At 57.7% G+C, this 24,826-nt stretch overlaps 2 protein-coding genes across 3 annotated transcripts in view; one reads left to right on the forward strand and one right to left on the reverse strand.

The window, feature by feature from the left end:
* The window catches only part of MYBPHL (myosin binding protein H like), a 33,211-nt gene extending 28,224 nt beyond the window's left edge, over positions 1–4,987 (forward strand). For both annotated transcript variants that reach the window (XM_003784073.1, XM_003784074.1), the window contains exon 9: positions 4,978–4,987. The gene's annotated coding sequence lies outside the window, so the exon portion shown is untranslated. The remainder of the gene's footprint in view (positions 1–4,977) is intronic.
* Positions 1,140–24,593, reverse strand: CELSR2 (cadherin EGF LAG seven-pass G-type receptor 2). The gene is made up of 34 exons (XM_003784072.2): positions 21,290–24,593; positions 16,072–16,719; positions 13,726–13,948; positions 13,301–13,416; positions 13,046–13,134; positions 12,552–12,709; positions 12,035–12,198; positions 11,743–11,868; positions 11,215–11,381; positions 10,638–10,925; positions 10,379–10,553; positions 9,999–10,140; positions 9,712–9,832; positions 9,145–9,328; positions 8,873–8,974; positions 7,795–7,889; positions 7,390–7,599; positions 6,701–6,884; positions 6,460–6,588; positions 6,188–6,368; positions 5,892–6,059; positions 5,678–5,804; positions 5,364–5,564; positions 4,869–5,043; positions 4,575–4,687; positions 4,336–4,415; positions 4,120–4,246; positions 3,913–4,035; positions 2,783–2,910; positions 2,463–2,551; positions 2,170–2,358; positions 1,877–2,047; positions 1,501–1,735; positions 1,140–1,167 (listed from the first exon to the last, which is right to left on the reverse strand). The coding sequence occupies exons 1-34, from the start codon at positions 24,591–24,593 to the stop codon at positions 1,140–1,142; spliced, it is 8,760 nt and encodes a 2,919-aa protein (XP_003784120.1).
* Positions 24,594–24,826: the final 233 nt, after the last annotated feature.

Raw genomic sequence — 24,826 nt, forward strand, 5'->3', positions numbered from 1 at the left:
CAACACTAAAGGCAAATAAATAAGAAATATATATTAACTCTCTCTTCTCAGGGAGCTGGGATGGAGTAAGGAAGAAAGAGGAACAGGACCTGGTCCTTTGAAGAAGAGAGCCAATTCCAAGAAGGGGTTAAAAATAGAACATGTCTCAGAGGCCACAGCATTTGGGGGGGTGGGTAAGTGGACACCAGAACCCAGAGGTAAGGCCTGTGCTCAAAGCCCCGCAGGGCAGCTGAGACAGCACTACGTTAACTCTCCCTCTCTCGCTCCCACCCACACAACAGCAAAGAAGCGCAACTGAACACGTGACTGGCCTTCCCCATGCGTGGGGCAGGCAGGAAAATGAAGCACTTTTGGGTCAGCAAACTGAGCAAACACCTGGGCTGCAGCGCGTGGCCAGAGTCCAGGAAAAGGAGAGGGGCTGGGGCAGCCTTGCCGCTCTTAGGGGCACAGGCTCCCCTCAAAATGTGTTCATGCAGCATTTGGGGGTGCGGGGGCGCTGAGTCCTTCTGTCCCCTCGCGGGACAGGGCTTTTTCAGTTCCTGGGAGAGGCAGCGGCACAGGAAGGGTGAGGCGTGCCTGTTGCCCTGACCCCTCACCATTCAGAGCCCTGCCCGGTGCAGCCTGCAGGGCTTCACGCCCTGGGTGCGCGTGGCTTCGTCCTTTCCTTTTGGTGATGGCAAATGAGGGGCAGGCCCCCCCAAGAGTCCCTCTCCTCCCAGAGGCACAGCAGATGGGAAACTGAGGAGAGGCTGGGAAGTGTCCTGGGAGGTCCTATCCTCTTTGGGAAGGGAAAGGGGAGTCAATTTCCAGCGTATAAAAAAAATTAATCCCTGAAGTCATGAAGAGTGGAGATCTTTTTTTAAATTCTTTTTTCCTCTTTTCTGAAAAACTTTGTCTTGGAGATGTTGGCCCCAGGGGTCCAAAGTGCAGTGAGGGGGATGGTGGGGGAGGGAGTTGGCACTAGATGGCCTTAGGTGGGGTGGGCACCCCTCCGGGCAAGGCCCAGGCTCCTCAGATGGACGTTTCGTCGCTGCTGCTGTGGGCAGGCGATGGGGAGCGGGCAGGATAAAGCACAAGACAGGAGCAGGCATGAGCACGGCTGGGGAGGGAGGGGGCCGCGGGAGGAGCGTGGCCCAGGGTTAATGCAGGAAGTTAAAGAAGAGAAATCTGGAGAGGCAGGAAAGGAAAGCAGCAGAAAAGGCAGACAGAGCGTTAGTTGGAACAGAGGAGACAGTGAAAGCTTTCACCAGAAGAAGGAAACAGAAAAACACCCCTAGCTCCCCATCCTCCCTCACTCTGCCCTATAACTGGGCTTTGATGCACAGAGCCAGGACAGGGTGGCCCACCCCACAGGGCACTTGGGTGTGTGGGCACATTGTAGTAAGGTAATTGGACCACGCACAGCCCACTTGTCTCTGACTGCCAACCAGAGTAGCCTAGGTAGGCCTGGGGGCAGCTCTGCAGGGCTGTACCCAGTCCCGCCCACCCATTCACACTCACTCGGAGCCTGATGAATCCTCATCCACGGTGCCTGCCTTGATGCTCATGGCGATGGGCATGACCCCATTCAGCTGCTCCTGGAGACTCTGCCGGGGTGGTGGGCGGGGAGGGGGCCCTACCCGGCTGCCCTCACTGGCTGAAGAGCCCCGAGAAGACCCTGTGCCCTGTTCCAGGGGTAGCCGGAGGAGGCTGCTCTTCTCGCTGATGGTGGGCAGACACTTCTTCTTGAGGATGCCTGTGGGTCAGGAGGGCAGATTCTGTGACATGTGGGTGGAAGGAGTAAGGGAGTGTCCCATAGAGCCTCAGCAGCCACCCAGGAATGTGAGGCATGAGGTTGCTGACTGGAAGAGCAAGCAGCTGGGGGTGCCTCACTCACCTTTATGAGGCTGGGCAGAAGAGCCTGGAAGAGGGCCTAAGGACACCTCTCGAGACAGGGCATCTCCATTCTCCCGTGGCCGCTCCTCAGGGGCCCGGTTGCCACCACTCTCCTTTGCTGTGGTCCCAAAGTCTCCCAGCCAGGGGCTCTTCCCAGGCCCTGGGCCCCCATCTGGCAGGGAAAAGAAGTAGATGAGGCCTAGAGAGGACAGACAGCTAGGAGAGTCACCACTCCAGCCTTGCTGCCTTATCCTCCCAGTGGCCCCAAATGCCACAGCCCCAGTGCTGGCCCACCCTTGGGGGTGCTGTGCAGGGGCAGTCTCTCAGCTCCAGGCCCCAGCAGGCTATCCCAGCCCTGCTCTCCAGGGAAGGCAGCCTCTTCCTCCTCTTCCTCTTCCTCACTATCTGACGAGTGAGTGGAGGCATAGGAGCCACTCTGGTCGTCCTCCAAGGACAGGTCACTGTCGGAGTCTGTGTCAGGATCTGAGAGGCCAGGGAGAGATCACAGCCAGCCCAGCCACCTCTCCCGACCCTCAGCAAAACCCAGCCAGCTGCCCCACTGGACAGCCAGGGACTCCCATCCTCACCATGCTGTTGGTCTTGACCTTCCAGGAATAGGCCACCTGGGTCCCCCAGGCCAGGAGGCCCTTGGCCAGGATTCAGTGTGGACTCCTCCCTAAGAAAACAAGACATGCTGGAAGGATCAGCTTGTGCCCTTGCCCAGAGTCCCATTCTCCTTTTTTCTGGGATCCTGGTTCCTGCCTCAGGTCCCTTAACTGCTTCTAATTCAAGCTGCCACTTGTATCAGCCACAGCGTATGTTACTCAACTCCCAGCAGCTAGCTGGCCTAGTCCAGCAGTCAAAGTCCTCTCCTCCCTTCCTCCACCCTCCCATCTCCAGGGTTCACCTCAGCAAGAAGGGGATGTAGCTGGGCTGACTCTTGCCCGAGCGGCTGGCGCTATGCAGAGAGCCGGCTGAGTCTCCGTAGGGCTGGTACAGCTGCCCATCTGTGTAGGGGCTAGGGCAGTTGTAGGACTAGGCAGGGAACAGAGAAGTCAGTAAGTTAGCGAGCAGGATGGTGTGGCTGCAGGTTGCAAGGTAGAAAGGTGGAAGGAACTTGCCCTGAGTTCTGCCTCCCACAATCCAGGTCTAAAAGAGGGATCCCCAGCTGGAACATATTCTTATGAGCAGAGTATCTCAAGAATGGAAGAAAAAGTATCCAATGTGCTCGGTCTTACTATGAAACCAATTTATAGCTTTCTTATGAAAGCTATAACCCAATTCTAGCCCAAGAAGAAGGGGAAAGAGGAGAGGGAGGGGAGGGGAGGGGAGAGGATGAGTGGAGGGAGAGTAACTGGTGGGACCACACCAACGGTGCATCTTACAAGGGTACATGTGAAATTTACTAGGTGTAGAATATAAATGTCTTAACACAATAACTGAGAAAATGCCATGAAGGCTATGTTGACCAGTTTGATGAAAGCATTTCAAATTGTATATAAAACCAGCACATTGTACCCCATGATTGCATTAACGTACACAATTACGATTTAATAAAAATAAATAAATAAGAAAGGGCATTAAAAAAAAAAAGAGGGGGCCCCATATCTTTCTGTCCCCACACTGGTGTCTGGCAGTAGTCAGCTCCATCTCAGTTGCATCAACCCTGCACACCCCAAGTACCCCAGACCTGCTATTTAAGGGCTTGTGGTAAAAGACAGTACCAGGAATTGTCTCCTGAGAGCATCCTCGGAGACAAAATTTACCAAAACTCATGAGGAAATTGTCAAGTGCAGGGTATTCACTACCTGATTACTTGTTTCCAGCCCCATCTCCCCCAAAGTCAAAATCCTACACCCCTCACAGTCTCCTCCATAGGCCACATGTATCATTTCACCACTCCTCCTCCTGGGGAAGGATGGAGGGATGGTGAGAAGGAAGGAAAGAGGGTGAAGCAAAAGTACAAAGAACAGGCTCCTTGGGCTGCCTGACCCTCCCCCCAGACCCCTCCGCCTCTCCAGCCCCTGGCTCCCTCACCGACGTCAGGGTGGACTTAGTGGTCAGAGCAGGGTCAGGGCTGGGCTTGCGGCTGCAGGCGAACTTGAGTGCTTTCCGGACCTCCTTGCTGAGCACCACGTAGGAGAGGAAGATGAAGGGACCCTGGCAGGCAAGAGGCAGCCACAGTTAAGCATGCTCAGGGGCCCCACAGTCATGCTTGCCCCTCTCCCCAGCCAAGCCAAATACCTGGATGCAATTGCAGGCAGCAAATAGATAGTGGAAGAGGAGAGTGTCACTGTTGACGGAGAGCAGGGCCAGCAGCCACGTGGCACTCAGCAGCAGGAGGACAGCGAAGGAGGGCCGCAGGCCCATACTGGGGAGTGGGACAGGCTGTGAGTCTGGTCACAAGGCCTCCCACACTGGTGCCTGCCCACTGCCCAGGCACCACCCCCCCATACTCACACAGGGCCTTTCTTCTCAAAGCCCTGCCGCTGGGCAGCACAGGAGGCCCGGGCCGCCAGGATGTACAGGAAGACACTCATCTAGGTGGGGAGAGACGGGCAGGAGGGGATCACCAGGGAACAGGCAGCTTCAACCCCACCCCATGGTGCTCTGGGGCCTCATAGATCGTTTTAGGAGCCTCTTTCTAAAGAGGATCCTGAGAATACTCTCAGCCTACTCTCCCACTTCCTAGCACTTACAGAGACAGCAAAGGCCACTGGGCCAGCAAAACTCCAGATGAGCGTATCGTAGATGGAGAGCCAGCAGAAGTCGGGGTTCCCATAGCCTTCAGGGTCCAAGCCTACAGCAAGACCTGGCAGCATGCAGACAGCAGCAAGAGGACAGGGGTCAGGGGCCTGGGAAGCAGGGCTGTGGGCAGGCTCAGTGAGGAGCATGGAGAAAAGTTCTACCCACCATCTGCCCATGCCATCCTCTCCAGGATGGGGACCAATCCCTGGGTGGGGGCCGCAGGGCCTGGGCTGGGGGTGAGATACCTGTGATGAAGGCTGGTACGCCCCAGCCCAGCATGTAGTAGAAGCGCATGGGGCCAGCATTGACATCTCGCACCTCAGTGAGCGCCCGGTACAGGTGCAAGGCCTCCAGCAGTGCCCAGGAGAAGGTGCAGAGGTACAGGAAGTGCAGTAGGATGGCGATGACTGTGCAAGCAAACTGCAAGCCGAGGCCGTGCAGGGTCAGTGCTCAGGGCACACCCAGAGCATGGGGCTCTGCTTCAGGTCGGGCAGGGGAGCAGGGCCTGGTGTTGGGAGCTGCTTCAGGAAATCTAGGCCAGAGAGGTCTCTGGGATACTGGGAGAGTCAGGGGGAGCCGGAGAAGAGGACACTGTGGGCCAGAGGCTGGGCTCGGCTTTTTACCAGCTTTAGCACTGCAGGAACAGGGATTTGATTTCACGTGAGGGCTGGGAAAATCCACCCAGGGAGCCTGAGAGGGCTGGAAGTTGGGAGAGGTCTCTTGGCAGTAGAGGCACTTACAGGCAGGTCAGCCTGGTTGATTCCTAGGAGGAAGACCAACTGAGCCAGGCCCAGGGCAGCTGTCAGGTTCCGACGGATGCCATGCTGGTTGGAGCGCAGGGCACGCAGGAGAGTGAGGAAGCAGAAGGTGAGCAGCAGGGCAGCCAAGGTGACCCCTAGAGCCACAAATGTCAGGGTCTTCAGCGGCAGGATCTCCCCATTCTACAGGGTGGATGGCAGGGGGCCAGGAGATTAGGAAGGACAGGGCCGAAGTACCCAGCCCAGGGCCCTGGGCTCCCACCCACAGCTCTGCAGCTGTCCCTGGTGGGTCCAACCTCCCGTCGGGACACATCCATGAGCACAGCGAAGCTTGTCATGTGGTTGCACTGGCAGCTGACGTGGCTCTCATTCCGGAAGACGACTTCACAGCCTCGGGCTGACCAGCCACCTGTGCCACTGACCCTACATGGGGAAGGCATGGTCAGGGAAACAAGGACAGTGGGGCACTCAGGGGCTGGGCTTTCAGGCGTGAGGGCAGCATAGGCTCACAGGATTGAATGGTTCCAGAAGACACAGATGGGCTTGGTCCGCTCCTCCGTCTCCAGCAACCGGAACTGCACTGTGACTGGCTTGTCCAGGGCTCGAGGCAGAAGCTCCTCATCGTCATGGACACTGACGCTCACCACGGGCGTGTTGATGACCGGGCGTTTGGGGACTCTGAAGGGCAGGTGCACAGTTACCGCAGCAGGAGTATGGCTGGGAGATGCTCCTCTGGGCTCCCTCTGGGTCTCAGCACACACCTCCAACCCACACCCCCATTCACCCCTTGGCTGCTAGCTACTGACCTCAGGCTGCGCTTGTCTGGGTCATAGTTGTGAGGCAGGAGCCCGGCCAGGGTGCGGTAGATGATAACACTGGCCACAGCCTCACCCTGGCTCAGCTCTGGGTGCCGCCGTTGCCGCCGCGCCAGCTCCTCCAGCTCCTGGGCCTCTCCGGGGCCTGCAGCCCTGACCATGGGGGGTGTCTCTGGGAGCAGAACACTGCCACACTCAGCTGGGCCCTGCCCTCTGTGGAATGTGCACAGACAAGTGGGACCCAGCCCTTGGCCCCCACTGACCTCTGAAGACAGACTCAGGCAGAATAACCGTTGTCTCAAGGTCCAGGGGCCGTTCTCCACGCAGAGCCTCATAACGGGGCAGCTTGGCCCCAGCGAAGTTCCCTTTGTCCAAGCGCACTACAGAGATGACTGGGAAGAGGGTGGTCATAGGTCATACCAGTAAGGAAGGCAGGCTCTGGCATGGCCGCCCTTGAGGGGTGCTCTCTCCACAAATCCCTCCCGACCCAGGCAGCAGCCTCACCGATGTTGGGCGTGATGATGGTGAAGGGGCTTAGATAGGTGTGCCGCATGTTCTGGGCCAGGGCGCTGGCGTAGGCCTCATAGTGCTGGAGCAGCCAGGCAGTGCCACCCTCTGTCTGCTGGATCAGCTCCCAGTGCCGTTTGTTGGCTGCATCCAGGAGGGCGCTGCCCACCCGTAGCAGATTCTAGGATGGGCACACAGTGGGTGTGCTTGCAGCCCCCACCTATCATCCCCACCCGCAAGGTCCAGTCTGTGGCCAGACCAGGCCCCATTCCCCACCCACCATGCCCTGCCTTGTCAACATTCACCACTGCCTACCTTGACAAGCCCCCTGGGCCACACTGCCCACTTTGATCACCAATGCTCGCCTCTAACCTTCCTCCTCACTCTCTAAAGAAGACCTTTCCAGCCCCTGTGATTGGACCCACACAAATGTCCTGAGGAACTACTCCTTAGTACCATACGCAAGCCTCTCCAAACATTATTTTCTCTGGATGCCCCAATATGAAAAGGATTGGGAAGAGGTACTGAGCCATGGTTCATGGGATCTCACAGAAGCCATGGGCCAAGTAAGAACTCCCTGAGGGTGGGTAGAGAGTGTCCCTACTCCACCCCCCAGGTTGCCAGGAGCAGGCTCACTCACCATGACCCTCACCTAACCAGCCAGCCCAGCCTCCTCCAAGCCCCACCTCGGTGAAGTGCACATCCTGCGTGGCAGACAGCCCAAAGCCCCGCTGGGCACTCTCATGGGCCAGAAGCCGCGTGGCCAGCTGGTAGGCCACCTTGACATCACTGCCAAAGTAGCCAGCTGTGTGCTGTGTGGCATTGCGCAGAAGCAGGGCCAGCCGCTGAGAGCGCCCTGCGTCCAGGCCTGACTCGTTCCGCTGCAGCCGCTCAGCCTAGATGGAAAGTGTGGAGGACAGGGGTCAGCACAGGGGGGTCAGCAAAGGGGAGAAACGGTCTCTCCAAGTGGAGGCCCCAGGAACACAGAGGGTGGGATTCCAGAATCCCTTTTCTCAAAGATGGGACTGAGGGGTAGTGAGGCTCTTGGTGGGGAAGGAGAGGGAAAAGATGGAGATGAAGGATCCACTTACGAAACCCTTCAGCTCTGAGAAGGTGGTTGACGTGCAGTTGAAGAGGTTTGGGGGAAGCCAGCCCCTGTGTTCATCACAGTGGCGCACAGCGGTTCCTGAGGGAAGGAAGCCAAGAGGGCTGGACTCAGGGAGACACATAGGAGGCCCCTAAGACCCGGCTGAGAGGTTCTGTCGCAGCCCAGCATCTCCTGGACCAGAGACAGGAGACAAAGGATGTGCCCTCATGCAGCCTGAGTAAAACAGGAAGACGGGTGTATAGAACACTAGAGCCAAAAAGTTCTGCAAGATGGGTCCAAACAGCTATAGGAGCATGTGCTATGTAGCCTCTTTGAACCTCCAGACAGTGATGCTCCCCTCTGGCCACCACCTGTGCTCTCTGCCACTCTCTGCCTATGGATGCTGCTTACTGCCAATCCAAAGGGGCTGGGGCTGGGTCCCCTGGAATAGTACTCAATACCCTCTACTCCCCAGACTTTCTGGTGGCATAATTCCAATGCCAGATGGTAAGCTGAAGATGGGACTCCTGTGTGATTCATCTTTGCATTGCCCATTCCCGTACAGAGGCATTTTTATTTTTTTAGAGAGTGGATCTTGCTACATAGCCCAGGCTGGAGTGCAGTAAGGCAATCATAGTTCACTGTAGCCTCAAATCCCTGAGCTCAAACGATCCTCCTGCCTCACCCTCCCAAACGGCTAAGACTAAGGTGCACATCACTACACCCAGCTTTTTTTTTTTTAATTTTTTACAGACAGGGTCTCACTATGTTGCCCAGGCTGGTACTGAACTCCTGGCCTCAAGTGATCCACCCAACTCAGCCTCCCAAAATGCTAGGATTACAGATGTGAGGCACTGCTTCTGGCCAATGTTCAGCAATTTTGTTAAAAGTCCAAGAAGCAGGGATGCCTGGGACACCTTGGAAGAGGGGGAACAGTGAGCCAAGGAAGACAGGACATGGAGTCTTTAGGACTTGGACACCAGAAAGCAGGGTCCTCCATCAGCAGCCAGGAGCTTCCTGCCCTCACCACACTGATGGTAGAGGCCACATCCATGATATCACATCCAGGGCCACCAACTTACCAAAAGAGCCTTTGGGGCAGGGGGCAGCAGCAGGTAGCCCAAAGCGAGTACGGGGCCACCATATCCCAGCCTCAGTCGCCCGTGGGCAACTGTCATAATTCACTGCAGAGAAGAATACACAGTCACCCCAGAACAGCTACCCCTCTGAAGCTCTATCCAGGCTCCCCAACCCTCCCTCAGCTCCTCAGGCCTCCAACCATCCCTGGTTTCCCTGGGATGCTGGGACCTGGCACACAGCTGAGAGAGCTTCCCCGCCATGATAGGAGCCCCACCTTCACAGCCATTGGTGGTGACCTCAGCAAAAGGGTTGTCACAGCGGTCACACTGGCGCCCAATGACACCTGGCTTGCATGGACACTGGCCGTCCTCAGGGTCACAGACTCGGGACAAAGAGCCTGTGGGGTAGCAGTCACAGAGGAGGCAGGTGGGGCTGCCAGGGGGCCGGTAGTGGTTTTCCTGGGAGAGAGGAGAAAGGAAGGGTGCTACTGGCTCAGGCTCTTGGCTCAGGATGCTCAAGGATCGTTTCAGCTGTGGCCCCTCTAAAGAGAGGATCCCTGACCTCAGGTCCCCTCAGGAGTAACAATGATTTGAAACTGAATCCATCAGTGAGATACCAAGCAACCCAAACAGGCTGCAAACAACCTGTATAGCTGGCCCAGAGCTTACTGGTCCCTCTGCCTCCCAGACAGGCGAACAGTCATGTGCCCTCCCACTGCAGCAAAGGTACACAGCTCTCAGCTCCCTGCATAAAGGCCCATCTCTACTGCCTCCCTGTAAGGCCCCAGAGCTGTAGACAGAGGCCCAGGCAGCCAGAGTGGAGGCCTTGTTAGGGCTGTTACCTTGCAGTGACACTCGCCACTTGTCTTGTTACAGTCTGGGTCAAAGCCTTTGCTGACATCACAGTTGCACGGGCCACATGTGGGATGCCCCCACCAGCCACGGGGACAAGGCTGGTCAATCCTGTAGAAAGCAGACCAGGCAGTAGTGAGCTCCCTCCACCACCTAAGTTAGCCACATGTGGTTCTTCTGACCCTGGTAGTGAGTCAGCAAGGCTTATGGGGCTCTGAGGGACACAATGAGATGAGCTGCAGCCACTGGGACCTGCTGCATGCCCTGGTCCACTTACCTGGTCTCACAATATGGCCCAAGGTAATTTGGGGGACACTCGCAGGTATAACCGTGGGGGGCACTGGGCTTGCGGGTACACACAGACTGGTGCTCACATGGGTTCAGGTCACATACATTAGTGCAGTTGTCACCAAAGTAACCTGGGACCAGAAGAACCAGAAAGGATTACTCTTCACCCTCCCCTGACACTGTCTTCCATCAAACACAGCTTCTTCTCCCTCCTTCCCCTCTGAGCATCAGACCAGCCTGTGTGGCTTTGCAATGTAAGCAACTGAGGCTCAGACAGGTGATAGGATGGGCCCCAGTTCACACAGCAGAGCCAGAGTGAGATATCAGGCACTTGCTAATCTTTCCCATGGCCCTGGGTCGCTAGCATACCTGGGTCACAGCTGCAGGAATAGCTGTCCCAGTCATTGCTGCAATAGCTGTTGGCAGGACATGGGTTTGAGTCACAGGGGTCTGGCAGGCTGCAACCTGGCTCCACGCTGATGCTTTCCCCACGGCTGGGATCCAGACTGCTAACACCCTGAGGCGTCTCGCTTACTCGCACACCCTGGAGGGATGGGGCAACCTTGGCCATCAGTGGAGTGGGGTTCCAGGTGGTGGTGGAGATGGGAGGGCAGGAGGGGACGCTCACCTGCAAACAGCCCCGGAAGCCACGAGCCACACTGCCAGCTGGGCCCGGCACTCCCCCCACCGTAATGTTGCTCAAGTGGAGCCCATGCAGCCTGGGGCCCAGGTTGCCCTCTGCTCTCTGCTGCCCATAGTCAAAGGACAGGATGGCATGGCCAGGACCCCCACTGGCTCCCAGTGCCAGCTGTGCATGGTGCCAATCACCGTCATTGGCTCTGCCTGGCTCCAACCGGAGAGATGAGACCTGGAGACCTGTGCCCTCCACGCTCAGCACCACGTGGCCCTCCCGCAGCTGGCACCAGGAGGGAAAAAAAGAGGGTCAACAGACGGCCTTAATCACTCTTCTTCCAGCCCACTGTCCCCATTCCTGGACCACCAAGCCCATCCTGCTGCCCCACTGAGGCCACAAAAGAAAGAGTATTTATTTCCCTCAGTCCCAAAAGGTGGCAGCACTAACCTACCAAATGAACCCAGCTGCCTCAATATCCACCCCCAGCCAACGCACATCCAGCCCCCTGGAGGTGGCTACTGCAGCCCCAGCCAGGCCAAGGCCTGCCTGTCCCTACCACTCCCTGCATCACCTGCAGGGTGATGGTGCTGCGCCCCCTGGTGACGGCCTGCAGCAGGACACCGTTGGCCTGGCGCGTTCGGAACATAAGGCTGAGGTGCCAGGGCTGGGAGATGGGCAGCGAGAGGCCATGCCAGGCCACCATGCTGCTACCCAGGAAGTGCTGTGGATTGGCCATTTCTGGGAAGGCAGATAAAGACAGACTCTGAAGGGCGGAGCATCAGAGTGCCCCAGGGACCATGATGCTCAGAGTGGTGGCTCCAAAGGAGGCAGGGCACTGCCTGTCCTAGTGCCCACGCCCCTCAGCAGCCCCGCCCTCCAGGGCGCTGACCCTCCTTGAGCCCGCCCCACCCTAGGCCTGGGCCTGCTCTGACTGGGCCCTTTGTCTCCTGTGCTGCCCTCTCAGGACTCTGCCCAGACATGATCTTCCACCCACAGACAAGCTCAGCCGAGCCCTGCCCAGTGCCTGCCCAGGCCCTGCCAGCGTTCCCAGACTGTTCACAACACCCAGGCCTCAGCCACGGATGGCTGCTCCTCCTACCCTGGGCGCAGCTCTTGCCCCCAAAGCCCAGGGGGCACTCGCAGCTAAATGAGTCCCACTGGTTCACGCAAGTGCCCCCATTATGGCACGTGTTGCTGTCACACACGTTCTTCTTGGCAGGGCAGCCTGGAATGGAGAGAAGAGTTCTCAGTGGCCTTAAGCTGAGGATCCAAAGAGGACACCTATGGCAGTAACTAGAGGGGTCTTTGAAACCCCCAATTCTGGTGTCCCCACACCAAGGGCAGCCCCTCTCTCTGGGCTCCCAGCCTTACTACACCCCTAGACCCCATACCAGGCACAGTGCCATTGTTGGCGATGAAGTCGGCCATGTCCACATGCCGGCTGTCCACCTGGAGATTCTTCATGCAGCCCACAAAGTGTCGCATCCGGACAGGGAAATTCTCAGGCAGGTCAGGCACCCCACCCAGCAGCAGGGGGCCCGTCAGATCCAGAGACCTGGGAAAGCACACAGGCAAGGGCATGAGGGAGGGCTGGGGGATTCTGGCTCTTTCTCTCTATGCCCTGTCAGCAGGCCAGGGAAAGGAAGGGGCCCCACAGAGTAGTGCCAGGGCCGGGGAGGTCACCTCCAACCTGGAGTCACTCTCATCTCACACCCACGTCCTCCCCAGACTACTCCACAGGCCTTGCTTCCCAATCCTGACCCCTCCCCACGACTGAGCACAGGCTAAGGGACTCAAGGTGAGGAAGGGCCCCCATCTCGTTTGGTTCCCACATCAAAGCCCCCTCGGCCCACCCTCCCAGCCTGACCCTGCACCTTCCCCTGTCCCTTGGCCCTTTCCCCAGCTCACTTCTTGCTGCCACCCTGGGTGCCCTGCGCAGCACAGGAATAGTTGCCCAGCACAGCCCCGAAGCGCAGGGCTACCCCTGTGTCACAGCCATCCACGGTCACCACAGCCACCTTCTGCTCGGATGGGCCCTGCGGAAGCCCTGTCTGACCCAACAGTGGCTGTGGATAAGCAAGGGCAGAGAAAGGAAACAGTGGGCAGGAAGCCCACTAGGTTCATGGGCCAGTACACACTGTTGCCCCTCTGTGTACACCTACACATATGTGGATACACATGTGATTCACATGCTTAACTGCCTCCCTCAGTGTCCATCTGAGTCCGGGCCTGCCTAATGGCACGAGATGCATGGAGCACTGTCCAGTGGAATGGGAGTGTCCCAGCAAAGTGGCTGCTACCACCCACTTTCTCCTTCTTGGCTATAAGTGCCACTCAGGTCTGGGTGAATTCCTGAGCCAAGAACAGAACCCCCCAGCCCCTCTGTCCCCTCCCATACCCACCTTATTATAGTACTTCAGCTGCACCGTGTGCCACTGGCCATCACTGACCCCTCCAGGCACAAATGGGGACACAGTGGTGGTAGACTCTCCTGGGGAAAGGACCAAGTAAGCTGAGACACCAGAGGAAGGCTGGAAATGGCAGAGGTGGGTGGTGCTCATGGTTGGGGCTAGGCCCAGGTTTGGCTGGGCTTGGGGTCAGGGGCTTAAGACATGGGCCTTTGGAAGATGGGCAAGGATATGGTCAACTGGGATCACCTGCGGAGAAGGTGAGCTGGACCTGCTCCTGGATCACCTCGAGGGCCACAAAGTCATGCTTCTCGTTGAAGCGCCCGTTGTACAACAGCAGCCCATCGCGTTCCTTTGTGGCAAACCTGAGCAGAAGTCAGGGATGGGTGCAGAGAATGGGGCACTGACCTGGATGCTAGCACCCCAGTACCCAGTCCTACCCAGGACCCTCCAGGGGATGATACCTTGGCTTAGACCATTAGGCCATGGGGCTAGAATGTGGAAAATGGGCCCAAACATGAACCTTGGCATCCTGGCTCCTCATGCTGGAGGTGGGTGGGAGGAGTGACAGGCAGACCCTGGCACCACTGCTGCCTGACTCACACTTTGTCCACAGAAAAGGGGTTACCCCAGACTCCCACCAGACCCCCTGCCCCCAGCACTCAGCCACTCACGAGAGGGCCAAGGTGAAGTGGAAGCGCTGGCGCAGTCCACGAAAGGTAATGAAGGAGCGGGCAGGGAAGCTGCGCGTGGTCACCTGGCAGTAAGGCTTCTCGAAGTCTCCAGATGGGCAGTCACACTTGAAACCACCCACCAGCAGGTTGACACAGGTGCCCCCATTCCTACAGACACCTGGGGTGCAACGGCCTGAGCGGGCACTCACCTCACAGTGCTCACCTGGGCAAAAGGGAAGGCAGAGTGATTACCAAATACTTGAGTGGGGGAAGGGGAAGGCGATCCCCCCAGAGATATCTCCTGTAGCCTCCGTGACCTCTACAATGCTCCCAAACTCCTCTGGCCAGCTCCGCTTCCTCTGGTGTGCCCATCTTCTCTGGATCCACAAAGCCCAGCCCTTCCTGGGAGCTCCATTTGGCTCATTGTGCCACTCTCATGACTCTTCTACACTACTTTCCTGAGAGCTCCTTGCAACTCCTGGCCCCTTCTTTATCCCTATTTGGGCTTCATAAGCACAGGCCTGCTAGGTCCTCACTACACAGCAATCTTGGGGATGCTCTGGCCCCTGAGGGGGTAAATGTGCATGGAGGGGAAGGGCCTGTAGGACAGCATGAGGGCTGTGCCAGCCTCAGCCACTTCCCACTGCTGCTTTTGTCCTTGTCAGGCACCAAGATCAGTTTTCCCCCTTGGGGATGGGACCAGGCTTCCATTTGGATTTGTCTGGGTTATAGGGGTGGGGGAGGGGAGAAGTTGGAGACCTCCCAGGAACAGGGCAGAGAATTTCTGCCCCAAGCCCTGGGGTCCAGGCTGAAGACTCTTGTACATTTGGGTGATGCTGAGAGAGTGGAGACCTGAGCCCTGGGAGCAGATAAGGAATCAATGAAGATGAAAACTCCAGGGGCTGGGCGCAGTGGCTCACGCCTATAATCCTAGCACTGTGGGAGGCTGAGGTGGGTGGATTGCCTGAGCTCACAAGTTCAAGAGCAGCCTGAGTAAGAGCAAGATCCCATCTCTAAAAACAGCTGGGCATTGTGGTGGGTGCCTATAGTGCCAACTACTTGGGAGGCTGAGGCAAGAAAATCGCTTGAGCCCAAGAGTTTGAGGATGCTGTGAGCTGTGACGCCAGAGCACTCTACTGAGGGCGATAAAATGAGACTTTGTCTCAAAAAAAGGAAGATGAAAATTTTAACAACATCAAATGGGAAAATCCACCCCTTTCTCTCCCTCCCTATTCCCAGATTCTAGAGATAGGTTCTGGCTCCTGTGCCTAGTGACTGGCTCTTGTTTCCATGGAAACTGTTGTTCTCCTACTCTGAGCCCCCCCTGCATCCTCCTGGACAAAGACTCCCCTCCCCTCCCCTAAGCTTACCCTTCCCTTTCCCCCAGCCCCAGCAGCAGCAGTGAGAAGTCAAGTTTGGCAAGTTCTGGTCAGGAAGATGCAGCAGGGGTGGGAGTGGGGCCTGCCTATCCGGGCTGGCAGAGTCAGTGGGTATGGCTCTGGAGGACAGGGAGCAAGGCCTAAGCATCTAGGAAGGAGAAGCCCATGGGAAGGGGATCAAGGAATGTCCTGAGAAGCAGGAGCTTAAAGGGAGGGGTGAGGAGCACAGAGGCAGTGAGGTCCCAGGGAGAGGCTGGGGCATGATCTGTAAAGACCTTGGCTCACAGACCAACAGGGAGGCTTCCTAGCCAGGACCTTTGTTTCCCAGCCCCTGGGCAGGAGTGGAGCCATTCTGCCTAGGGCTGTACAGGTGCAATCATGTTCTGGAGCATCCCCACCTCCAACCTAAACCTCTCCAGTTTCCTGAACTCTCATGTGCATTCACCAAAATACCTGGGGAGAAAAAAAGCTTGCTGCAGCTCAGAGTGGCGGGAGATGAGCTTCTAGGCCTAGCCTCATCTCTGATCAAGCTGTGAGATGAGATCTGGAGCAAGTCACCCAAGCTCAGTGTCCCTTTAAATCAAAGCCAATACTTTCCACAGGTCAGTTCTTATCATGTATCAAATGAATTAAATTAATCCTCACAACCAATTTATGACCTTGGTAGGTTCACTACTTTCCTTTTAAATTACTGAGGCCCAGAGAGGTTCAGTAACTTGCTCAAGGTCACACAGCTTTAGTAGCAAAACTGAGATACAAACCCAAACAAACTGGCTCTAAAGCTAGAGCCAAGCTCATTAACTGCCTCTGTGTGTCTCAGTGTGTAGTGAGGTGAGGGTCCCCCCCCTGCCTTCTTCAGTAGGTTGTTGTGAAAAAGCAAGTGCAATTTGTAAATGCCAGGGTAAGAGGTGGCCCCCGTCACTTAGCCTGACTTGTGCTCGAAAGAGAGGGTCTCCCTCGGGCGCACCTGTGTAGCCGTCGCGGCAGAGGCACGTATACCCGCCCTCGCGGCTGCGGCAGCGCCCATGGGCGCCACAGGGCCGCGAGTAGCAGAGGTCCACCTCGGTCTCGCAGTAGTCGCCCGTGAAACCGGGTGGGCAGCGGCAGCGCAGCCCCCCGACGGGGTGGATGGGCCGGAAGAGCACCGAGGAGGAGGCGATGAAGGGCGCGGACGAGTCGAAGCGCAGCACCGACACGCAGCGCATGTAGTTCTCGCAGGGCTCGCGCAGGCAGATGTTGTCGTCAAAGGGGAGCACGCGCTGCGCGGAGATGGCGGTCAGCAGGCTGCGGTTGAGGTACAGGCGCTCCTGCAGGTCCTCCGAGGGCAGGAAGGGCGGCCCGCCCCCGGGGCCGGGTGGCTGGCCCACAGACAGGCTCACGTTGAGGATGTGGCCGCCGGGGGCGTCGGTGTCCCTCTGCACGTTGAAGACCACCACGTGGTCCGGGGGCGTGGCCAGCGTGGCTGCCACCGCCTGGATGAAGAGGCCCAGGAGCGGTGACAAGAAGCGCTCGGGAGACATGTCCTCCAGGCGCAGCGTGATGCTGTGCGTGAGCATCTCGTCCGTGATGATGGTGACGCGCAGCGCGCACTGGGCCGACACGCTGTGCACGCCGTCTGTGGAGAGGCAAGGCAGGTCGGGACCCCGCCTGGGGTGGGCTGCCAAGCCCCAGACCCGGCAGGGCCCTCCAGTAGACCCTGTGCTGAAGAGCGCACCGGTGCGGTCGAAGTTCAGCCGGCTCGCTACTGCACCACCCGCCCAGAAAAGTCACTCTTCTAATTGGCAGAAAGGTGCTCAGGGAGGTCTGTCACCTGTGGGAAGTCACTGCTTAAGGGATCGGTCCCCAGAAATACTTAAGGGGATGCGATTTTCATCTCTTTGCATACTTTCCCAAAAGCTGTTGTGATGCATTGCACACCTGTCAACACCTGTCTCTGCCCAAGCCATGGGTCCTGCTGCCTTATGCCAGAGTCTGGGCTTCCCTGAACAGGAACCCTATTCTATCTTTTTCTTACTTCTTTACAGAGCCCGAAGCACCATGAGAGACCCACAAAAATCATCATCCTTGTGACCTCAGTCTCTACACCCCAACCCTAGGATAATCCTGACCCTGGATGTGCTCCCAGGTCTCCCACTGCAGCCGGGAGTGGGGAGGGGGGAACTGGGTCAGTGGGCCACCCTGGCCCCCTCCTACTGAGCCCATAGCTGCTTGGGCGCAGGCCTGCTATTCCCATGGCAACACCAGACACAAAGCATTCTTCCAGCCCAGCTCTCTGGGCTGTTGTGGGTAGCCTGGGGGGCCCCACCCCAGGAAATCCAGCTGAGCCACCTTAGCTGATGGCAGCACCACCCACTAATCCATGCTGAAGACAGGGTGAATGGGGGTTGGGGAAAATGGAAGCAGAGATGGAAGGGCCTGGGCACTTCTCCATAGGAGACCGCAGAGCCTCACTGGGCCAGTCTTTTCCCTGGTCGTATGGACTGGAGCTACTCATCACCCACTTGGCTCACTGTATTAGACCCAAATGCCTGCCATACCCCCAGGCGACACACTCACTCATAAACAGCTAAGTACTAACACACACTTGTTAGTGTCTCACTCCACCCACATACCCTAACCTCAGAAATACCACACACACCTGAATGCACAAACACATGGGAATGGACTTTTAGCTCAAAAATGAAAGCCGGGGCTCGGCGCCTATAGCTCAACCGGCTAAGGCGCCAGCCACGTACACCTAAGGTGGCGGGTTCGAATCCCCAGCCCGGACCCGCCAAACAACGATGGCTGCAACCAAAAAATAGCCGGGCGTTGTGGCGGGCGCCTGTGGTCCCAGCACTTGGGGAGGCGGAGGCAGGAGACTCGCTTGAGCCCAGGAGTTGGAGGTTGCTGTGAGCTGTAATGCCACGGCACTCTGCCCAGGGGGGACAGCTTGAGGCTCTGTCTCACAAAAAAAAAAAAAAATGAAAGCCGGGGGCCAAGAGGAGGAGGAAATGGGGCTTGGCAGGGCTACAAAGGATGTCCCTATTTTTACTTGTCACAATGCCTTATACATACTAGGTGTTCAGTAGACACTGAGATACATGTGAGATGATTCAGTCTCCTTAAAGAAGAAATGGTCTTTAAAATACAGCAGAAGAGGTCCCAACCTATAAGGAAAGAAAGCTTGCCCTCGTTTGGAATGGGCAGGAGCCTATGTGCTTGGGTGGGGTGAGAGTAGGAGAGGGGTATGGGAACAGATTCTGTGTCTGTGTCATGCCCACTTGAGTTGGCTGACTACACCAGTCATGGCTCAGTTGAGCCTGGGAAGGTTGAAGGCAGACACCCATTCCAGCCGTCCTCAGCCCACGCTCACCTGCTCTCACTAGCTCTCACCAGCAAGCCTGCTTGTCATCACCCACTTCTGTTCCTCCCACTCTCGTCTTGAAGCTACTGCACAGGCTGTTCCTTCCTACCTAGTCTACCTAGACATCAGTCCACAGTCCTCGGAATCTTCTAACCTGCCCTCGGCTCACATGCTCCAGGAAGCCTCCCCAGATTTATGACCTCAGGCTCTTCTTTCCTCCCTTTTTCAAACCTTTAGCACTCAGGGACACAGCTGGCTCTTGTGTACCTGGAGCATCTACCCAGTGATTCCTTGATGGGATACTCCACACATAGTCCTCCCAACTGATTAGGGAAGGAGATGGGGCAGTAAAGTCCGATAGGCAAAGGAAATTGCCACCCTCAGGCCTGGGAACAAATACTCCTCCCTGTGTCCCCCTCTAGCATCTCAGGCCCCGCCTGTGCCCCTCTCCCAGCATGTCTCTGTTGCTTCCCATCTGGTCCACCATCTGTGGCCACCTGCCCCCTCTGCTATTGTCCCCATCCTCAACAGTCAACCCACTGCTCTCTCCTTTCTTTGTGACACCCTCTTGCCTCCCTTGACCTAGGTCATCCCTCAGGTGCAAAGGAAGGGTGGGAACAAGGAAGAGGGCTGCACTCCCTGAGCTGTCCTGGACAGAAAAGAAAGCGTTGGGATGGCCTCTGACCCAGAAACATCACCTGTGCCCAGAGCTCAGCCAGCCACGCCTGGAAAAGTGCCAGGCCCCAAACTGTGGGAGAACCAGACTTCCAGCCTCTCCTCCCCTGGCAGATGTGCCAATGGAGGCTGGAGACCTGGAGGGGCTCTGCTGCTCTGGAGGCTGCCCAAGCCATGGGCAGGAGCCCCTGTGTCTTAGCAGAGGGGAAAAGAAGCCAGGAGGATTCAGGCTCTAGGAGAGCCATCCAGCCCAAGCTGGGGCAGCTGCAGCCACAGGGAAGGAAAGAGGGGGTAGACACAGAGGCAGTAACATGGAGACTGAACAGGGGAAGACAAAGGCCCAGGAAAAGAGCCAGCAATGGGGCGAGGAGAGAGACAAACACAGGAGCTGGGGGAGAGGGCAATGGAGAGAGGCAGTGCTGAGGGCCCCACATGGGCAGGGGCGGGAAAGAAAGAAGAGACAAAGAACAAGAGAAGGAAAACAAAGGGGCAGTGGGAGTCAGTTCCCCCTCACCCCAGCTTCCCTGAACTCTAGGGTTGCCATGGTGACTGCCTCCAAGGGTCAGGGCCGTGGGAGAGGGTGAGGTTAGGGCCAAAAGGCCAGCGTGCTGCCCCAGTGCTGCCTTGCCTTCCCCTCTGGTCTAGGGAAACCCAAGTCTGGGGCTCTGCACACCCGCAGGATACCCTCCTCTGTCTCCATCCCCAGTGCCTGGCCATACTCATCTAGGATATGCTGGGAGTGGGGAACATGAGGGCAGGCCCTTTCCCTCCACCCCCTTTCCACTGTCTCAGGTGCCCTGGCACACAGGATGCATAGGACCTCCAGCCTTCCACTTCCTCCTCCTGGAGGGGGAGGAGAAGCATCTGTTCAGCAAGGACCATGGGGGTGGAGGGGACTGCAGCCACACCCCTGACTCTCCCAGACTCCCTGAGGTGGGAATGGGGGACTGCCAGGTTCTTTCCCCCTTCCCCTGATGTGTTGGAAGGCTGCCTGGAGCAGGGGCACCCCAACTCATCCCTGGGGGTGCACCTAACAGTGGGCCCCTCATGAGGGTCCCAGTTGTTCCCAGGCTTGGAGAAGGCACCCAGCATCTGGGGTCTGGCCCCTTCCTCGCTGCTACCTCTCACTCCCCATAGCTGATTTTTAAAAAAGACAGAATGCCGTCAACACCCCTCCAACTCTCCTCCCCCAACCCTGCTGTCCAGGGAGTCTTCAGGCTAAGCGCTTGGCCAAGCAGCAGGAATGTCCCAGTGTGGGTCCTGGCCAGGCTCCCATGTTCCTGGGACTGCTCTCTCTCCATCAGACCAGGTGTCTTGGGGTCTCTAACCTCAAAGCCTAGCAGTCCTTGGCTCATCCTGGTCCCTCCACCTCATTCTCTGAGCCTGGGCTAGTTACATCCAGCAGGGAAGGCCTGGCAACCTCAGAACCGCCCATGGGGTGGCAAGGGACCCAGGAAGCCACAGCCTGCCCTGACAATGTTGCAGCCCCTCCCCCAAGCCAGACCCCGAACCATAGACTCTGACAGTGGGGTCTGTTTGGACAGAGACAATGAGCTCTGGCCTCACTTCCTGCAGGAACTCTGAAGGGGGAGTCAAGCCAGGCTCTTTCTGCCTGGAGGGAAAAGAATGCACTAGTCCACGTCAGCCGATTCTGTGGGTCAGCCCGGAGGTTGAAGGGCCAGGAGAGTACTGCAGGGGTCCTAACCCCTTGGTGGGCAGCCCTGTGCCCTTACAACTCTGCCAGGGGCTGGATGAGATCACAGGGATGCCCAGATAGGGCACGAAGGGTGCTGAGGGGCCTCCTGCCTTGCCTTTCCTACCCACAGTCCTCCTCACCCCTCCCCCAGCTCTCTGGCCCCCCAGTCTTCCACGCCCCTTTTTTCACAATTCTTGGCACCTATAGCCAGGGCAGCCTCATAACACTTCCTCCACCACGTCACAGGCTGGTAGACAGGGGGCAGCCAACTGAAGCAGCCCAGCCCAGCCTGGGACGGCAGGCGGGGCCTGCATCAGCCACCAGGATTCCTGAGGCTTCTTCCCAAGCTGGTTCTTTCCCCCTCATCCCCTCTTGCCAGAGAGGCGGGTCAGCAGCTGCCTTGGAGTGGCTGCTCAGGCCTGCCCCAAGGGCTAGTCCCACCCCAACATCACCTGGGCCCTGCCTTACCTGATACCAGCACGCTCATGATGGCTTCTAGAGGCCGATTATTGTCCAGAGCCCGGCTCAGCCTCAGCTCTCCCGTGGAGGCATTGAGCAGGACCAGGCTGAGTTCATTTCCTCGCTCAAAGCTGTAAGTCAGGCTATCTGAGATGTCAGGGTCGTGGGCAGGCACTCGGCCAATGGCACCTCCGGGGAAGCTGCTCGAGCGGTTGGTGACATAGTTGTTGAAAAGGATCTCGAAGTTGCCCAACACTGGTGGGTTGTCATTGCGGTCAAGGAGGCGGACGTGAACTGTAGCCCGGCTCACCAGAGGGGCCGATGTGGCCTGGATGACCAGGACATATTCAGGCCGGTCCTCATAGTCTAAGTCTACCAGAGCTGTTAGCTCCCCAGAGAAAATGTCCAGCTGGAAGACCTCGGGGATATTGCCCTCCACAATCTGGTACATGATCTGGGCATTGGTGCCTTCATCAGGGTCAGTGGCTGTGACCCGGGCCACAGCCAGCCCAATGGGGCTGTTCTCTTCCACAAACACATCAAACTCATCCTGCTCAAAGACAGGTGGATTGTCATTCACATCCAACACAGTGACTGTCACTTCCATGGGTGTGCGGGCTGGGGGCATCCCCTTATCCACCGCATATGCCCGCAAGATGTATTGGGCCACATTCTCACGATCTAACCTCCTCAGTGTTCGCACAATGCCCGACGTGGACTCTACAATAAAGTCACCATCTCCATCATCACCTCCTTGAAAGGTGTAGAAGACCCTTCCGTTAAGGCCAGAATCACGATCAGTGGCTGAGATCTGCAGGACGCTGGTGAAGGGGGGCACGTCCTCATAGACACTGCCCTGGTAGGAGTCCCGCAGGAACTGAGGGGCATTGTCATTCACATCATTTACCAGGATCTCCAGGTAGGTGGTGTCAGACTTTTGGGGAATGCCGTTGTCTCGAGCAGTGATGGCCAGAGTGTAAGACACCTGGTCTTCATAGTCCAGCTCAGCCTGGGTGGTGACAGCTCCTGTGTCTGCATCAATGCGGAACTGGGGGATGCTGTCCTCCATAAAGTAGGTGATGCGGGCATTCTCACCTGTGTCCTCATCTGTGGCACTGATCAGCACCACTGTGGTGCCTGCTGGCCGGTCTTCATTAACATTCACTGTATAGTGGGAGCTCTGAAAGACAGGACGATGGGTGTTGGCATCAGTGACATTCACCACTATCTGTGCTGTGTCCTGTCTCGTGCCATCAGAAGCAGTAACTGCCAGCACATACTGACGCTCAAGTTTGTAGTCCAGTGGCAGGGCGAGGGATACCAGCCCACCACCACTTTGACTGGTGATGGAGAAGCGGTTGCGGGTGTTGCCGCTGGTGATCTGATAGGTGATGACACTGTGGGCATCACGGTCCACAGCTGACACCGTCACCACACTGGTGCCCACAGCTGCATCCTCATTGAGCCGAACTGTATATTCTGGTTGGGTAAAGGTCGGGTTGTTGTCATTGACATCCAGGATAGTCACACTGACACTGGCTGAGGCAGTCAGCGCTGGGGTACCATGGTCTCGGGCTTCTACCCCAAAGCTGTAGAAATCAACCTCCTCCCGGTCCAGCTCAGCAGCCACGGAGATCCAGCCTGTGCCATTGTTGATGGTGAAGGGGAAGTCATGCCCAACCCCAGCCAGGCGGTATTCCAAGCGGGCATTGTCACCAGCATCAGCATCAATGGCTTGGACATGGAGAACCAGGTAGCCTAAGGGGACACTCTCCAGGACAGTCGCCTGGAAGGGAGTGCTGACAAAGATGGGAGCATTGTCATTGATATCCAGGACCTGCACAGTCACCAAGCCAGAGACATTAGAGAGTGGAGGGCGGCCACCATCCTGTGCCCGAACCCGTAGTGTATACTCCTTGGTTGTCTCATAGTCAAGAGGACTCACCACATCCAGAGCCCCAGTCTGAGCATCCAAATAAAACTGTCCCCGAGCGTTGCCACTCATGATGCTGTAGTGCACCAGGGCATTGCTGCCCTTGTCTCGATCTGAGGCTGTGACCCGGAGTACTGGAGCCCCTGGGGTCACATCCTCCCTCACCTGGACCACATAGCGCTTTTCACTAAACTGGGGAGCATTGTCATTGTCATCCTCCACAGATAGGAAAACAGCAGCAGTGGCACTCCGTGGGCCTGGGTCCCGACCCTGGTCACTGGCCTCCACTGTCAACTGGTAGGATTCTACCTCTTCTCGATCCACAGGGCCACGGGTCCGGATGACCCCAGAGCGAGGGTCAATCTCAAAGACTTCAGAGGGGCTCCCCCCAATCCCCTCCAGCAGGCGGTACAGAATGTTGGCATTGAGAGGGGCATCACCATCTGTGGCCCTGACAGTGAGTACCTCATAACCAACCTCCAGGTTCTCCCTGAGGCTCTCCTTGTACTCCTGCTGCTCAAAAACAGGGTCATGATCATTGGTGTCAGTAACCATGATGGTGAGCGTGGCCAGGGCACTTCGTCGGGGCATGCCATGGTCTTGCACCGTGACCCTGAAGACGTGGGTATTCTTGGTCTCACGGTCCAGTTCCTCAGCTGTGGTTACAGCACCAGTGATTGGATCCAAGGAAAAGAAATGGTTGGAGCGGCTATCGAAGAGGGCATCCATGGTGTACTCAAGCCGACCTGCCTCACCCTCATCTGGGTCAATGGCCCGCAGGGATGCAACAGGAGTACCTGCTGGCTGGTTCTCGGGCACGGTGACCTGGTAGCTTGGGGGCTGGAACTGGGGAGCTGTATTTACATTCCTTTTCCGACGCCCACCTGTGGGCTCTTCTGGTGACCCTATCCCTTCCCTGAGCTCTGGGGCCTGTGCCAGCTTGCAGGATTGGCATCTGAGCTGTGGGGCCTTTAAACACGGGTGCTCCTGGGGCAGAGTGAGTTTTCCCTGAGGGGAAAGGTGGCCTCCAATGCCCAGGAGGCGACAGCTCCACGGGCAGCCTTCAGGGGCTGGTGGCAATGGGATATGGGCCCCGGATTCCGGACACCAGACCCTCAGGCCATCATGGTGGGGCACCAGGTGGCCAGTCAGTTCAGTCCCTGAATCCCTGCAGCGGCTGGTGTAAAGCCAGAGGTTCGAGGCTGAGGCTGGACAGAGCCAGCCCACTGGGGCACAGGCCCCAGAGGAGCCGCGTCCCCCAGATCCCAAGGAACGACAGGGCCCCACTTGATCTCCCAGTAGTGGCGGCAGCAGCAATAGCAGTAGCAGCAGCGGCGGCAGCGGCGTTGGGAGGGGGGCGCCGGTGGCCGGGCTCCGCATCTCTCCCCGCTCCCGGCTGGCCGGGTCAACAGCGGCGACGGTTCCTCCTCCGGCTTCTGCCGGCCCCAAAGCGCCTCATGCCCGGGCCGAGGCGCCGGTCCCCGGGGACCACCCGTACGCCCCGCGGGGCCTGAGCCTAGATCGCTCGGCGGGGCCTCGCGCTGCGCCCCACAACGCGCCGGGCTCCCACCGCTCCCAGAGCCAGGCCCGCTCCCGGGTCACCCTGACCACTG

This window comes from Otolemur garnettii, unplaced genomic scaffold (genome assembly GCF_000181295.1).
Source record: "Otolemur garnettii isolate 467f Iridium unplaced genomic scaffold, OtoGar3 scaffold00010, whole genome shotgun sequence".
In the NCBI taxonomy this organism is placed as follows: Eukaryota; Metazoa; Chordata; class Mammalia; order Primates; family Galagidae; genus Otolemur; species Otolemur garnettii.